Consider the following 14660-nt stretch of genomic DNA (forward strand, 5'->3'; position numbering starts at 1 on the left):
ATAGTGCCCAAAAGGACCTTGCAATTGAGGAGGACCCCCTCCAAGGGGGTGAGCCCTGCAATGGTACTGGAGGAAAAGACACCACCATATCTCCAGAAGGGGTTGATGTCAATGACCTCACTGGAGAAAACGGCACTATTACTCCAGAAGAGGATGATCTCAGTGGAGAAGATACCACCTTCAGCCCACACAGGGATAATCTCAGTGACATCACTCCACAGGAGAATGATCTCAAAAGTGCCACTGAAGGAGATGTCGTTACTTTGATCCTCACTCCTGTTGAAATGTCTTCTGACATATCTTCTGACCCCACTTCTGCTCTCCAGCCACCAATAAAAAAGAGAATTCTTCAAAGGTGACCAGGTATTATTTCTTAAATATTGTTGCAATCATTACAGTTGTTTTTCCTTTTGATTCAGTAGAACAGTGTTTCTGTCATGATCCTGCCTCTCCTTGTCGTGGTTTTCGAGTCTTGTGGCAGGATCATGTCAGTCCCATGTGTTTTGTGTGGAGAAAGAGCATTGTTTTGGTTTGAGAAGCCATGCTCTCTCTCAGGTGTCACGTCCTTTAGCCCAGCCCCCTTGTTTCCCTGTTTGCAGTCCATTAGTGTTAGTCTTGTCTCCAGCCCTGATCCATCTTTCCCTTAGTGTTTCAGTCCCCTCACCTGCCTCGTGCAATCCTCCCGTTAGCTTTCCCTTAGTGTTTCATCCTTGTCACCTGTGGCCACTCTCCCTGTGTCATCAGTCCTTGTTAGTGTTTTCCCTTTATCAAGCCCCAGTTTTCCCTCTGTCCCTGGTCGGTTCATTGTCATTTTGTCATTATCGTACCTCCTCACGTCACCTTGTTGGATTATTCCTGTCTATGGATTATCGTGTTTGTTCCTGTTCTAAGTTTGTGGATTTTGTTGATTTATTATTCTAAGGACTTTGTTTGTTTTGTTCCCCATGTGGGAAGTTTTAGTTTACACTTTTGTCTTGTTTTGATCATGTTCTCCCCATCGAGGGTCTTTTGTTTAAATAAAGTTTTTGTTATTTAACTCTGCTGCCTGCGTTTGGGTTCTGTCCACACACCGTGACAGTTTCCTAATCCTTGTCCTGCAGAACACCCAACACTGCACGTTTTTGATGTCAGTCTAATCTGACAATTTTATGAGGTCCTGGAGTCTTTACTTATTAGCCGATAGGTTGAAAAAGGTGTTTTATAAGTGAGATATGTCAAATGTGCAGTGCTGGGTATACTGCGGGACAAGGATTGGAAACCAATACTATGATTTGTTGTCTGCTTTAAATCCGAAATATATATTTGACTTCTGAATAATTAGGCAACATGTTTCTCACAGCGTTTTGCAAGACTGGTTTACCAGTACCCACACTCTGTGCTTCACCTGCCCTTGTTCCAGCCACAAAGACCCCTACTACAAAGCTGACAGCTCCTGAATTTACTGTCAAGGCCAATGCTCTGCCTGCAAAGGTACCTGCACATAGGTCCCACATGCTTATCCAGTTGGTGATAATGTATATCAAATGTTTTATGTGTCTGGCTGACATTAGAACTCTGTGGGATGGTTTTTTGTGATTTTATCTATAAACTGGTTGGAGCAGTTGTCACTAATCTATTTACCTGTTTTTGTTATATCTGAGTAAGGGTAATAGAGGCATTTTCTGTATTAATGGGTATATCCATTTTAAATTAATTAGGGATGCATCGAAAACCAGGATCAGTATCGGGGCCGATATTAAGCTCATGTACTCGGAAAAATACACTGATACCTTAGACTGATACCTCGTATGACATAGTCATTACTGACAGAACTGACCGAAATTTGTGCTTTAAAAGTTTGTGACAAGCACATAAAAGAATTAATTATTTCATAATGTGTTTGAGGTGGAGTTGTTGGTAATTATGAAGCTATTCTATGTTTATTAGTCTCACTGTATTGTGCTTTGAAAATTGCCACCTCACCCCCCTCAAAACAAATACCGGCGATTATCAGAAAAAATATTGGTACTGTCTTCAAAATATGGTATCGGTGCATCCCTAAAATGAATCTAAATGTGAATCTTGTCTGAAAAGTACTTGCTCATGCATACAACAGACAAAATACTCTGATTCAGAACATAAAGACTAGTACATAATATTAACAATTTTGTCATCAATGTGTTATGAAGGCCAATGAGCTAGTCACAAAGACTCTTGAGTCTCCAAAATCATCAACCCGGATGCGCTACAAGATTAAAGGCAAGACTGTCATGAAACTTACACTGTCATGTGATCTATTGCCTGTGTTGGATACAATTTGTCTTTTAACAAAAGTATTTTTTTTCTTACTGCCTTCAGACTGCCCACTACATCTAAATCAGGAACATTTCCCTGTCTTAAAAACATTGGGCGTCAGAATATCTCAGCATGTAAGTTACCATGAGTTTATATTTCATGTTGTTCTTTTTGTATATTAAAGTAATATTCTGGGTTCAGTATACAGTAAGTTAAGTTTAATTTTGACACATTTTGGTTTATTTATAAAAAAAAAGACTGTAGTCAGTGACTGGGCTCTATCCAAAATCTGTTAGGCTCCTGATAAACCCATCCATTTTAATGTCGTCTAAAAATGGGATTCCCAAAATTTTCAGTCTGCAACCCCCAAAAAAACAATGCCCCTGGCCTAAAAAAGAGTCTGTGGGTGCTTGGACTGCATTTTGTTTTAGCCGAGATGCTTTTGTCATTTGCAGACATCAAGGCCTTTTTTGTTGCTGAGCTCATTGGTACACACTTCAGAATGTACCAAATGTTGATTTGGCTGCTCCTAATGTCGCACCCTGCAATGTTGTATTCTGTTTGATTCAACACAACATGCCTCTTGGGTCCAGTTTACCGTTCTGAATATTGCTTCTTTTTCTAATAAACATTGGAAGAGCCCACTAAAGTGATACTATTTGTGTCAAAGTCAACATTTTAAACCCAGATTATTCCTTTATTGGTTTACATAGTAACTTGAAAAGGTAGATAATGCACTGTATACTGTATATGATGTGATCTAATGTCATTTATTTTTAATCTCAGGGGGAAAAAGAGATAAAGGTGCGCTGGCAACCTTGCTCTGGCTGGTATGTACAGTTTTCTTTGAACTCATGACATATTTTCTAGGTTTTCTTAGGCTTTTCTTGGAAGTTTCAAAACATTTCATTAAACACCATAAATATTATAGAATTCCGTGTAAATCTGTGCAACTCTTACTGATACAGTAAATGAATGTTTAGTCTGATTTGGTATGTTTGTGACTTCAATAGCCATTATAGAAATGCTTAAAAATATCCCCCAAGTAATCAGTAAAACACCCCATAAATGCCCATTAACCAGGCAACTAACAACCAGAACAACAATTATCTGTTAATATCAAGTCATGTCAAATTTTATATATATAGTACTGTTCATAAACATATATATGGTTTTACTGTAGATTTACAAGAATATGATTTAGTCTGAATGACTATAAAGCTTTTTACGTATTTATAAACTTTCAGACAAAGCTTTGTCAGATCAACATCCATGTTTGTCGTGAAAATTTTCACAAATGTTAGTTTGTGTTTATTTACTTTAAAATGCATTTTGTCTTCCAGTGGGGCCAAGTGGAAGGACACATGGGAGCCTTATGAACTTTTCCAAACAGACTGATTTTATTTTAAAATAAAAATTTAAGCAATTGTTGAAGTCTTTCCTTTTGTTTTATTGTAAAACTGAATAAACTGAAACAGATGAAGTTATTTCCATGTCACTATGGGTACAGACATACACAAGAGTGACTATAGGGAGTCAACACCCATTTGTGTCGTGCTTATGCTAAAGCCCTACACAGACACTTGATGTACTGAAATGTGCTGTTAAAGGAATAGCAGAATAGAATATGCCACAAACTTTAATCTTGTAATAGTTATACGCAGAGAGATGGAAAAACTCAGATCATTGAAACATTTTTCTGCAATAATGGGTTCATTTATTACTGTATAGGTTAGGTATGGTTATGTCCTGAGCGCATCTGTGTGTCGATTGAACATTGCTGGCATTACAAAGTTAATTTACACATAACACACATAAACATGCAAAAATTATAAATAGGAAAATGTTTATAAAATTGTAAAGAAATTGTATGATCATAAATACACTAGTATATCGTAAACAGAAACAGTCATGTTGCTAAATGGATGGAAGGTTGGGGATCTACTGTACCAGCAGGTGAGAATTTCCAACAAACAAGCAGATATAATTATTTACTGCTGCATACAACACTGAGCTTTAGGGAGATATAGAGATAAACATGTAGACCAGTCATTTTATTTTTCCTTCATCTAAGAAAATTAGAAATAAAATTGCTCTCTTCTTCCAGAGAGACCTGGTCAAGACCGCAACACAAAAAGTTTCACACAAAGAATCACAAAATAACATTATCGAAATTGCAAAAGTCTATTAAAACATTATTAAAGAGACATTTCAAAATGGTCAAAGATGGAGGTGCATATAGGTTAAGTACATTTTGCAGCTCATTCCATGCCCAAGAAGCATGAAAAGAAAATGCACATTTACCAGATTCCAACAATACCCTTGAGACTTTTAATGATGTATAAAGACCAGGAGTCAGGGTGTAATGTAATAAATCGAAGAACGTATAACTGAAGAAAGTTATTTCCTGTTTAATCAGTAGAAGTTAACAACAACCCTCACAAGAAGTTGGCCAGTTCTTAACATTTGATATGACAGCAGAAGTCTCAGGTTAAGTGAACCAAGCTAGTCACATGTCAGCATTTCTACAGTACTGTATAGTTCCAGTCTTCTTAATATGATCAGCTCAATCAGAAAACATTTTCAAAGTTGAGATACATGTTCAGCTAGCATTTAAACAGTATTCTATGACTGAGTTAATGCTTGAACTGAGATCTGATCATACAGAGAAGAGCCTGCTGTGATCCATGTGACCTGGACAGCCATAGTCGGCTGGGCAAACGTGTTCGGTACTATTTCGCAGGGACATAAAGACATGTAGAGACTGTGGGCCTACCCTGTGTATGTCTACAACACTGTGAGCTTTAGGGAGATATAGAGATAAACCTGTAGACCAATCATATTATTTTTCCTTTATCTAAGAAAATTAGAAAATAAAATTGCTCTCTTTTTCCACAGAGATGTGGTCAAGACGGCAACACAAAGACATTCTAGAACTGTCACGGATGTGTTAGAGAGAACCCAATTGCAGGCAGCGAAACGGGGATGAAGGGGTTTACAAGGACTTTAATAAATAAAACAGGAACAAATCAAAAACCCACGAGGGGGTAGCAAAACAGTACACAATAACAAACACGATAAACTAAATACAAAACACTCAACAAGAACTCCACTATGAACACTAAGACAAGCAAATACTTAAGGCTTCTAGTACAAGGCAACGCAAGGGAACATGTACACTAGATGCAACGAACGAGCACAGGACAATGAACACAAGGATGTTTTAAAGGGAGACAGACAAAGGATAATAAACAAGGGTCAGGTGCGGGTACTGAAACACTCAGGGAAGGTTAACGAGGAAAGGAGATGGCGGGAAACACTGACGAGACACGAGAAAGCACATGGATTTCTCACACAAAACCTAAGGCTATGCCATGACTCCGCTGCAAGACCAAGAATAAACATGACATGATAGCGGAATCATGACAAGAACTATTATAAACAAAGAAGTTATTCAATTCATCATAATATATAAATAGGACACATACATATTGATTGATAACTGAATAATTACTAGTAAGTTCTATCAAAGCACCAGTTTGGCTCTTTTGTGGGTCATTCCATCCTTAACCAGCACATTTAATCTCATGATTCAGAAGGCCTTTTCAGCTTCTATACCCATTTATTATTCAGGAAGAGTAATTTCTTAAAACAAATGAATGGTTTCAGAAATGTTCCAGACAAAGCTGACCTAATGTCTCACAAAGGCCATAAGACTTTGAGTACAACAATGTGTAAAACATGATTGGGATAAAACCCCTCTAAATATTCTGGCTCCAAACCTGGGTCTGTCCGGCACCACTGCACCCAACCCACGTCCTCAGCTGTTTAGTCCATCTAGAGCAGTGTACATGCCACCCTGTACAGTATCTTAGAAGTTAAGACATTATGTGTCTATTGCAATGGACATCACAACGAAGACATGACCTCCAACCTAATCTGAGAGAGCATCAGACATTATGCGGGCATGTCTCACCAGCTAGACAGGTACTTCAAAGGTCTGCCGCATGAAATAATTCCATCTCGAGTATTTTTTTCATCATAGGTGCACCCCTATTTAATCTGGGTTCATATGACTAAAATAACCTTAAAAAAATCATAAATAAATGTAGAAGTTACATTACATTTTGACCGTAATATGATCCTTATCTACAAGTAATTTAAACGCAGAAATGGAATGTAAGAAAATACATGACAACATAGTTGAATTGTTAAATATCTATTTAATATGACTTTTTGCTCATGCCTCACACTCACACACATAGATGCACGCACATGCTCACACCCACACACACAATGTAAACACACATTGCTAATAAACAGTGGTATCATCTTCATCCGAGCTCTGATCAGTACTGCTGGAAAGAAGGTCTTCCGGACAGCTTACATATTCATCTTCCACAGTACTGCAAGGTGTCACGTTGTCTATCATTTGATAGCTCTTTTTTAGAGTGTCCCGGTGAGCTGTAAGCTGGTCTAGTCTTGAATCCCCTCTTCTGGAAGATTCCAAGGGTTTCCTAAAGCAATTTGAAAGACAAGCGTTATGAGATTCAATAACGTATGTTAACACATTTAAAATAAATAACAATGTTACGTTTGTACCACCGGCGTTGATTGTGTCAAGCAAACTGGTCATCTTGTCCTGCTGACTTTGCACAGAAAGCCAGTGTTGTTTTGCCTCTTGGACAAGAATGACCTGTTCCTCCTCCAGTCGGTGAATTAGCATGACCTTGTCAAACACCTTCTTCTTTGTTAAGAGATGGACAGTGTCTAAATTTTGCAAAGAAAAAACATATTATGACATACCAGTATACTTATATGTTAATAAATAACCTGTAGCGTACCATGTACCTTGCCTCGACAACTGCCATGGAAAAACATAATCTGTTTCGAGAACATCTTCTATGGACACAATCTTTAACAAAGGGTCAACAAGAGCATTATGCTGTTCAATTGCAGTAGCCAGCTTTTTTTTCTCCATATTGATTTTTCTTCTTATCTTGTTTCTCCCTTTGTTTGTGGCTAAAACAAGTAAATGTTGTTTGGCATTTTATACAACATAACTATTTATATATACACACAACTGACCAAACATTTAAGACGACTTACTCATTCATATTTTACTAAACATAGTAAGCTCATTAAACCTTTTTTTAAACTTAAAAAAATAAACATCTATTTTTAAAATGTTAACTTTATATCATCTTCAGTGTAGTCACCTTTTGTATAGAATTTGCAGAAATGTTGTCTTGGTATTTTATCAAGCAACTTCTTGGGGTTTATTCCCTTAGATGCCTTTTAAACAATACTGTAATGAATACTTAAGTTGGTAATAAAAAGAGTTAATATTTACACAGTATATTTTATTTACGAAACTCAAGACATTGAAGCATAACTTTTTAACCAATGATTCTAAAAATATAAAGCGAAACATTTCACTCAAGTATTGTAAAACTTTTGACCGATAATGGAAGCAAAAACAGAATCAATTAATTTACATGCAAACACCCACCGGTGTGTCTGTAAAGATGATGACGTCGTTGTTTGATGCTCACAGTCATCTCTTCAATCGTGTTCATTAATGGTTCGACAGGAACATCGTTGTCCCCAGATGTTGCTGTAATAATATTCAAATGGAAACAACAGTATTTAATAGTATTCTGAACAGCACACTGCAAGGTAATATAACAATATCATTTTGAAGCAACTACACTCCTGCACTTCTGTGACCCACTGCTTGATGACTTCATTATCCACGGCCAGTTCACTTTTCATGTCTTCAAGGCTTTCTTTCTCCTTTTTGAGATTCTGCTGAGTCTAAACACTCTAAACCAGTTAGCCAAGAATGCAATATATTAATTAACAGTCAATGTTTTGCACTCAACACACAGGCATCACCTTCCTATGTCTTGTGCAAAGAGTTTTGCACATGTTTTGGACTTTGATTTAGTTCCACCCAATGCACTGCAGTGTGAGCATGTCTGTACGACCTGTAAATTTCAAGACAACAACAATGGTATGCACACACTGCTATAATAGTATTGTAATTTTTTGGAAAATGCTTTTTGGGAAATACACACCTGCTTTAGACATGAACTTGGTGCTTATAGCAATCCTTGACAAAAAGCTATTTGCCTGCTCCACTTCCTCTCCCATGGTGTAGGCAGCACCAGTTTGATAGCTACCACTCCATTTGATCTATTGAGGGAGAACTAGTTTAGGAAATGCTGTTTTTTTTCTACAAATAACGCAACAGTTGTAGTTTAAGTTAGAAGAGACAATACAACAATTTTAAATACCTCACATTTTATTCCATGTACTTTAGCATGCATGACTGAGAGGAATGGCTTTTGATCGAGAAGGTTCCTTAGTTCAGGGCAGACCCTGCACACTTTGATCAAGTAGGGCCAGTATTTACACATTATGTCAGCACAGAAACATTTTAAATTTTCAGTGCAAAGCTCCTTATATATGCATATATCTCTCCTCTGAACATATTGAGTGCTCTCAAAAGAACACCATGCCTGCAGACAGCCACCTCAATTCCCTCCTCATCTAATCTACTGCTGCTCTTTCTCGAAGACTCTTTAGCAGCTGCAAACTCTGCAGATCCACAGACACCTTTGCCAGGTGCCTGTATGAAACAAAGGACAAATAAAACAGCCATTGGAAATAGAATAACAAAAATAAAAGAATGTGATGTTTTCATACTTGCAGGCAAACTTACATGTGGTACTTTTTTGCGGATATTATCAACAAACGAGGAAACATCTTCATCCTTGCAGAGGAACACTCCATCAAAGTAGCCAGATTCCTTTGAACTAATGAAAGGATTAGAACAGATGTTTAACAATTTATTTGAAATGGATATAAATTAAAATTCCTAATTTCAGGGCAATCTTTAAGAATTGTTGCAATGATAATGGGGTACGCAAAATTGTTCTGCTACCTAGAAAACATGCTGCACCAAGGTTAAAATAGTGATTTGATAGTTTTGAAATTACACAATTACTCAACCATTTAAATATTTGGGGTCGACTTGACAAATGTTTTTTAAAGGGGTGATTCGCCGGAAAAACATGTTTTTTTGTCTTTGGTGTGTTATAAGTTGCCCATGCATGTATTAGACATGTAAAATTGAAAAAATTAAAGTGTCGAAGGATGCATTCTATCTAAAGCGAATGCTCACCCAAACCTGCCTGAACCACACCCCCCCCAATCTACATCAGTTGGTTGCACTGGTCACACGCTTGAAGTATTCTACCAATCACTACGCACTGGTAAACTTACCAATCACATCACGCCTCGCTTTTCAGAGTGATGAGCAGCATCAGGCCAAATATATCAATAAAATATTTGCTTAAAAAAGGTAAACAAATAAATAAAGGACTTACTTTCCAGCCTTTTTGAAGCGGTGAAGTTTGCGGTTGCCATCGACTGCAACTGCTAGCATGAGAGGGGTGCAAGCAGTACACTTGAAATGTTGTGTGCCACAGATCTTGTCAACTTCATATCGACAGATAGACCATTCAAGAAAGCTCTTGTAAAAAGCATCCCCACACAGATTTCCACTCTATTTGAAAATAACAATAAAATGTACATAACACTCAATCAGACGATGGAGTATGCTATTCATCACAAGTTAAGTATGGTCAGACAAGTATCCCTACCCTGCCATAGTGTGCCGTCTTCATGTCAAGCATTCTAATGAATGCTAAACGAGACAATCCAGGGGCAGCCATTTTCAAATCCTCAAAGGACAGGAATACTTCAAAATCATAAAGTGTGCTGAAATTAATTGTGCCAGGCCAGTAGCCAGTATCCTGAACTTCTCTCAAACCCGGTACCCAAGTTTCTTGGCATCTTTCACAGTAAAGCCGGGGTATTGACAGATCATAGCGACCTAGAAAGTAATTTATTGTCAGCTCATGGAATTAAATGAGCATGATATATTTAAAAGATTACACTTTTTTAAGTATACATGATGGTCACAAACGTTCAGTAACATGTAGCATTAATGTTAAGTCATTATCTTACCTTAATCCATTTCAAAAGCAATTTATATAAACATAGTAAAATTTAACTATGTCAATGTTACTATTTGAACAAGAACATAACAAACAATTCTTAAACAATAAAACATGCTATATTTTTGATAATCTGTTTAAAGAACAACTCAAGTTGTTGTACAAATGTGTTATTACTAAAAATAGTAGCCATAAATTATTCATTTTTAATAATCAATTGGACATTTACCTTTCATGTTGATAACAGTAATGGACCTTCCTTTTCCAACACTGTACTTTTTCTCTCCACACTGGCAGATGGAATCTGGTAGCGCCATTGGTAAAAGTCGAACTAAAATTAGACAATACAAAAAATAAAATAATAATACGATTGCTGCATTTCAAAACATATGCCTTGTATAGTGTCAAAAACTGAAAATGGAAACAATAGTGATACTATTCAGGTATACATGAAAACTTTCAAGATTTCAAACAATAAAAATGTAAAAAGTTTACAGACAATCATGATGATGAAAGTATCGCCCATCAGGGTCCTGCTTCATCACTGTAGTGGGAGCTACAGCCATGTGGAATCCAGCAATCATAGAGTTTCTGTTGTGAAACACATGTGTACTGTGCACAGCAATGTCGCATTCCATACAAATGTACTGCTTTGGTAAACATTCTCTGCACTTAAACACTGCCTCATTTGCCATGCATTTTTGGCAAATATGGGGTATGAGGAGCTCTGTCGCAAGCATGTTGCTTATTAAAGATGGTCTAGCCTCCTTCCATTTTTCAGATGAATATGCGGCCCTTGTTCCCCAATCTAACGATGCTGAGGTGTTCTCCGAGTGAAAGTGATCACCAATGCTTGACAACATGTCTTGCAATTCATGCAGAAGGGTTTCTGTCAGATGCAAACATCACAATGAACATGATGATAAAAAATCTACATAACTTTTGACTTCCAATAGGTGATAGAATGGACTAACTCAAATTGTATACATTATATAGGTTATCATAAGGAGTTTACCCAAACCTCCTATACTGGATCAGAGAACAAACAGTAGGTTTACACTTAATACTAATGAGATGTATTGAAACTAACCATGATCTTGCTGACGAAATCCTTGCTGAAGTGTTGGCTTTTTCTGTGATTTCTTAGTCTCTAAATATGATAAGAGAAAGCATATAAACGTAAAATTTAAATGTCATTCAAAAACAACATAATAAGCTATTGTTAATTAAAAACTCATTCCTGGAGTTTAAATGCAACACTGTGCTTGGCAAATGCAAATATCATATACCGTCCATTATGGACATGAATGGAGAATTACTCATTCTATAAAGTATTGAATATAAAAGAAAGCCACAATGTTGCAGGGCTTTTACCACAGGCACACTGCTTTGCATTGTTAATTTAGATAATCTCTTACCCGTGTTAGAATCACATTGAACACATTTTTAGTTTATTATTCAGTAAGCCAGTTTACATGATGTCACTTTACTAACAGTCAAATAGTACAGTTTATGCTTACATTCTCAAGAAATGAAAAACATATTAACATTCAATTATCCGTTAGTTCAGTAGAACCTTACCATGACGGGTGAATATAGATGGCTTGGGGATTTGTGAAAGAATTTGTCTGGATTTATTCACAAATATGGGTTTATCTCTCTTTCTTGACTTTACTTTATAAGTGGACTTGCTGGCACTCTTCTTTGCCTGTGGAAATACAGTAGAATTTTACAACAGCTGTGTATTTCATCACCAGTTAAACAGAAATGACATCTTATAATTATATGAATCTTTCAAAATTCGGTCAATTCACTTTAAATAAAGTTATATTTGCATAATATCATATATTACTTTACCGAAACTGGATGGACCATATGGTCATTCTGGTTCAGCTGTTCAATAAGCTCTCTGCTTTGATTTAGGACCTCGTCCAGTTGATCTTTGGGACCGTCATGGCTGAGGTTTTGAATAATCGTTTGACCTTGTTTCAGAAGTTCATCCAGCTCAGTTCTGCAGTAGTCGTGGCTGAGCTTTGCAGCATCACTTTGCCCTTTTTTAATCAGGCCATCCATTTGATTTATATCGTCAATGCGATTGAGCGTTGCAGTAACTGCCTGGCCTTTTTTAAGCAGTTCATCTAATTGATCTTTATCACAAGAAGTCATAGTTTCTATAACCAACGTTAACGCAAAGACAGTGTAAGTGACCAGAGTATCGAGACAGAGAAGCAAAACTATAGAAGAAATGTGTAATCTAAGTTACCACACTATTTCAAGCTAATAAACCCCCAGGGTGCAGCCGATAAAATGTCCGGGTGCAACTGCGGACATTCGGGTAAAAAACTTATAGGCCTAACTTTACATATCAAGTTTCTATTATAATGTTATGGCGACTTGCATATCACATTTATCCTTACTGTAAAGCGAGAAAATGTCCCGGATTTTTAATATCAAGATTTATAAAGGTCGCACACCGGACGCGCGTCACGCCATGTTTCAAACATGGAACACATCGTTTATATAAGGGTACACACAACGAAGTTTTACTGAAGTCTGTTTCCATTTTCGGCGTCTGGCGGAGGTGCTCCTCTACAGTTCTGATGCTCAAGAGGCGACGCGGCGTACGCGTCCGGTGTGGGACCCACAAAAATACTTTTAAATTGGACATGGGAGTGACTGATCTGTCAAGTTACTTCTTTTAAATAAAAGCACCACGTGTGTACACATTGTCAGTGTAAATACCAATGGATAGATAAGTAAAATAATTGATAACTGCCTTAAAGTCGCGCTTAAGTTGCAATGGGGTGGAATGCGTAACTGTTGATACGCATTTCAAGTTACGGGAGCGTAAAATAGCTGTCCTGTAGAAAGTTAAACAATCCTTCTCTTGGCTTTCTCCGCAGCGCACAAGATGGATGTGGTGATGAAAGCTCCCACCATGTAGTTGAAGTAGGTCTTAATCTTTGTGGGTCAGACAGGCCGGTGTATTACCCCAGTGGTCCAAGCAGCACTGCCGTGTGAGGAAATGAGTGTCTTTCTCCTCAAAGGGTCAAAACTTTTAACAGTCAGTAGATCACAGATTTGAGAATTGGCTTCGTTTTTCATCTAGCTGCAGAATTACTAACATCATTTTGCTGTTGCTGAGAGGAAGAATCGATTGCTGACACATAGAAAACATCTGTTGAACAAGCTTTATTATTTATTTATGCATTTGCACAGTTCACTTTAACACAAATGTTTTCATAGATTATTATTCCAGTTCAGCATTTAGAAAGAAGCAGATTCATGTGCTCGAACATCTAAATAATTCATAACTGTTTTTCTAAATGTTGATTTACCCTTCAAACAGGGTTACAACTAAATGTAGTTTTATCTTAAAGCATTACAAGTTCAGCTGCTGCTACAGTCAACACACCACAACACAAACACGCATGATCAAACTAGAATATAAACATTTAACTCATGTTTCCCGTGATACGGTTATCATTCTTACAACTTGTTAGATTGAAGTTGAATCGATTGTCACCCTACGACGACTATAATATCATTAAACAACAAATATCTTCAAAGCTTAATATCAAAGATCCATCAAGAAGAACTCATTCTATTAGACTGTTAAGAAAAAGAATGAAACTAACTTCATTTATTGTAAACGTTTAAATGTGATTATAAATCCTATAAAACGTGTTTTTCAAGTTTCTCTCAAATGATGAAAACGACGTGACGTGATTGGTCAGAAGTTCTCTTCATCTTCATGATTTGGTGTGAAAACATTTCCATCAGGCTGCACTCTCCAGGTCACCGTTGTGTCATTGTGTACGCCAACATCTGTCAGTTTCTGCTTAATCTAAACCACACAAACAATCATTACACACACACACACACACACACACACACACACACACACACACACACAGCATAACAACACAACTGACAGAGCATAAAACCACAAACACCAGTGAATGCAGCAGAACATGAACTAATGGCGATACATACGTCTACATCATTTCATCATCTTAGTTCATGTTCATTTCAGTATTTACTCAAACATTATACCTGTTCACATTAGTTAATGCACCATAAACTAACATAAATAATAGTCCTGACATTAACTAACATTGGTATTGAAACATATACTGTGCGTGTATATATATATATATGGCTAATTGTTAGTTAATGTAAACAATGCATTGACTTCTGTTAACAAAAACAATCTGACTGAAGTGTTACATCTAGATAAGAGCTCATGTGAGTCCATCACATTTCTGTCCTTTACGTTCACTCAGAATTCTGCCTAGTTGATGAAGTCTGTAATATTAAAGTCAGTTTTCTATGTAAAAAGTCTTCCTGGTGCAGACA

The 14660-nt window shown here is 37.0% G+C and overlaps 2 protein-coding genes across 10 annotated transcripts in view; both read right to left on the reverse strand.

Annotated features, from left to right (window-relative positions):
* Positions 1-6479: 6479 nt before the first annotated feature.
* LOC306892721 (uncharacterized protein) lies at positions 6480-13016 on the reverse strand. Of its 5 annotated transcripts, XM_079453952.1 has the most exons (12): positions 11883-13016; positions 11392-11451; positions 10531-11190; positions 9945-10177; positions 9669-9847; positions 9002-9095; positions 8574-8908; positions 8355-8472; positions 7787-8264; positions 7126-7296; positions 6877-7044; positions 6480-6791 (listed from the first exon to the last, which is right to left on the reverse strand). In XM_079453952.1, the coding sequence occupies exons 3-7, from the start codon at positions 10616-10618 to the stop codon at positions 8717-8719; spliced, it is 786 nt and encodes a 261-aa protein (XP_079310078.1). In that variant the 5' UTR covers positions 10619-11190; positions 11392-11451; positions 11883-13016; the 3' UTR covers positions 6480-6791; positions 6877-7044; positions 7126-7296; positions 7787-8264; positions 8355-8472; positions 8574-8716. The 5 variants fall into 5 exon arrangements, with proteins under 5 accessions (XP_079310078.1, XP_079310080.1, XP_079310079.1 ...); XM_079453954.1 differs by lacking the exons at positions 11392-11451; positions 11883-13016 and having other exon boundaries at positions 7787-8091; positions 8173-8264; positions 10531-10626; XM_079453953.1 differs by lacking the exons at positions 11392-11451; positions 11883-13016 and having other exon boundaries at positions 6880-7044; positions 10531-10626.
* A 458-nt stretch (positions 13017-13474) lies between these two features.
* Positions 13475-14660, reverse strand: part of LOC306892723 (C-type lectin domain family 10 member A-like) — a 53113-nt gene continuing 51927 nt past the window's right edge. For 4 of the 5 annotated variants that reach the window (XM_079453966.1, XM_079453963.1, XM_079453967.1 and 1 more), the window contains one exon: positions 13475-14148. In XM_079453966.1, coding sequence (XP_079310092.1) covers positions 14035-14148 — 114 coding nt within the window. In that variant the 3' untranslated portion in view covers positions 13475-14034. Of the gene's footprint in view, positions 14232-14660 lie in introns of all 5 variants that reach the window. The other variant, XM_079453965.1, reaches the window with a different exon arrangement.

This window comes from Barbatula barbatula (assembly GCF_947034865.1).
Source record: "Barbatula barbatula genome assembly, chromosome: 4".
In the NCBI taxonomy this organism is placed as follows: Eukaryota; Metazoa; Chordata; class Actinopteri; order Cypriniformes; family Nemacheilidae; genus Barbatula; species Barbatula barbatula.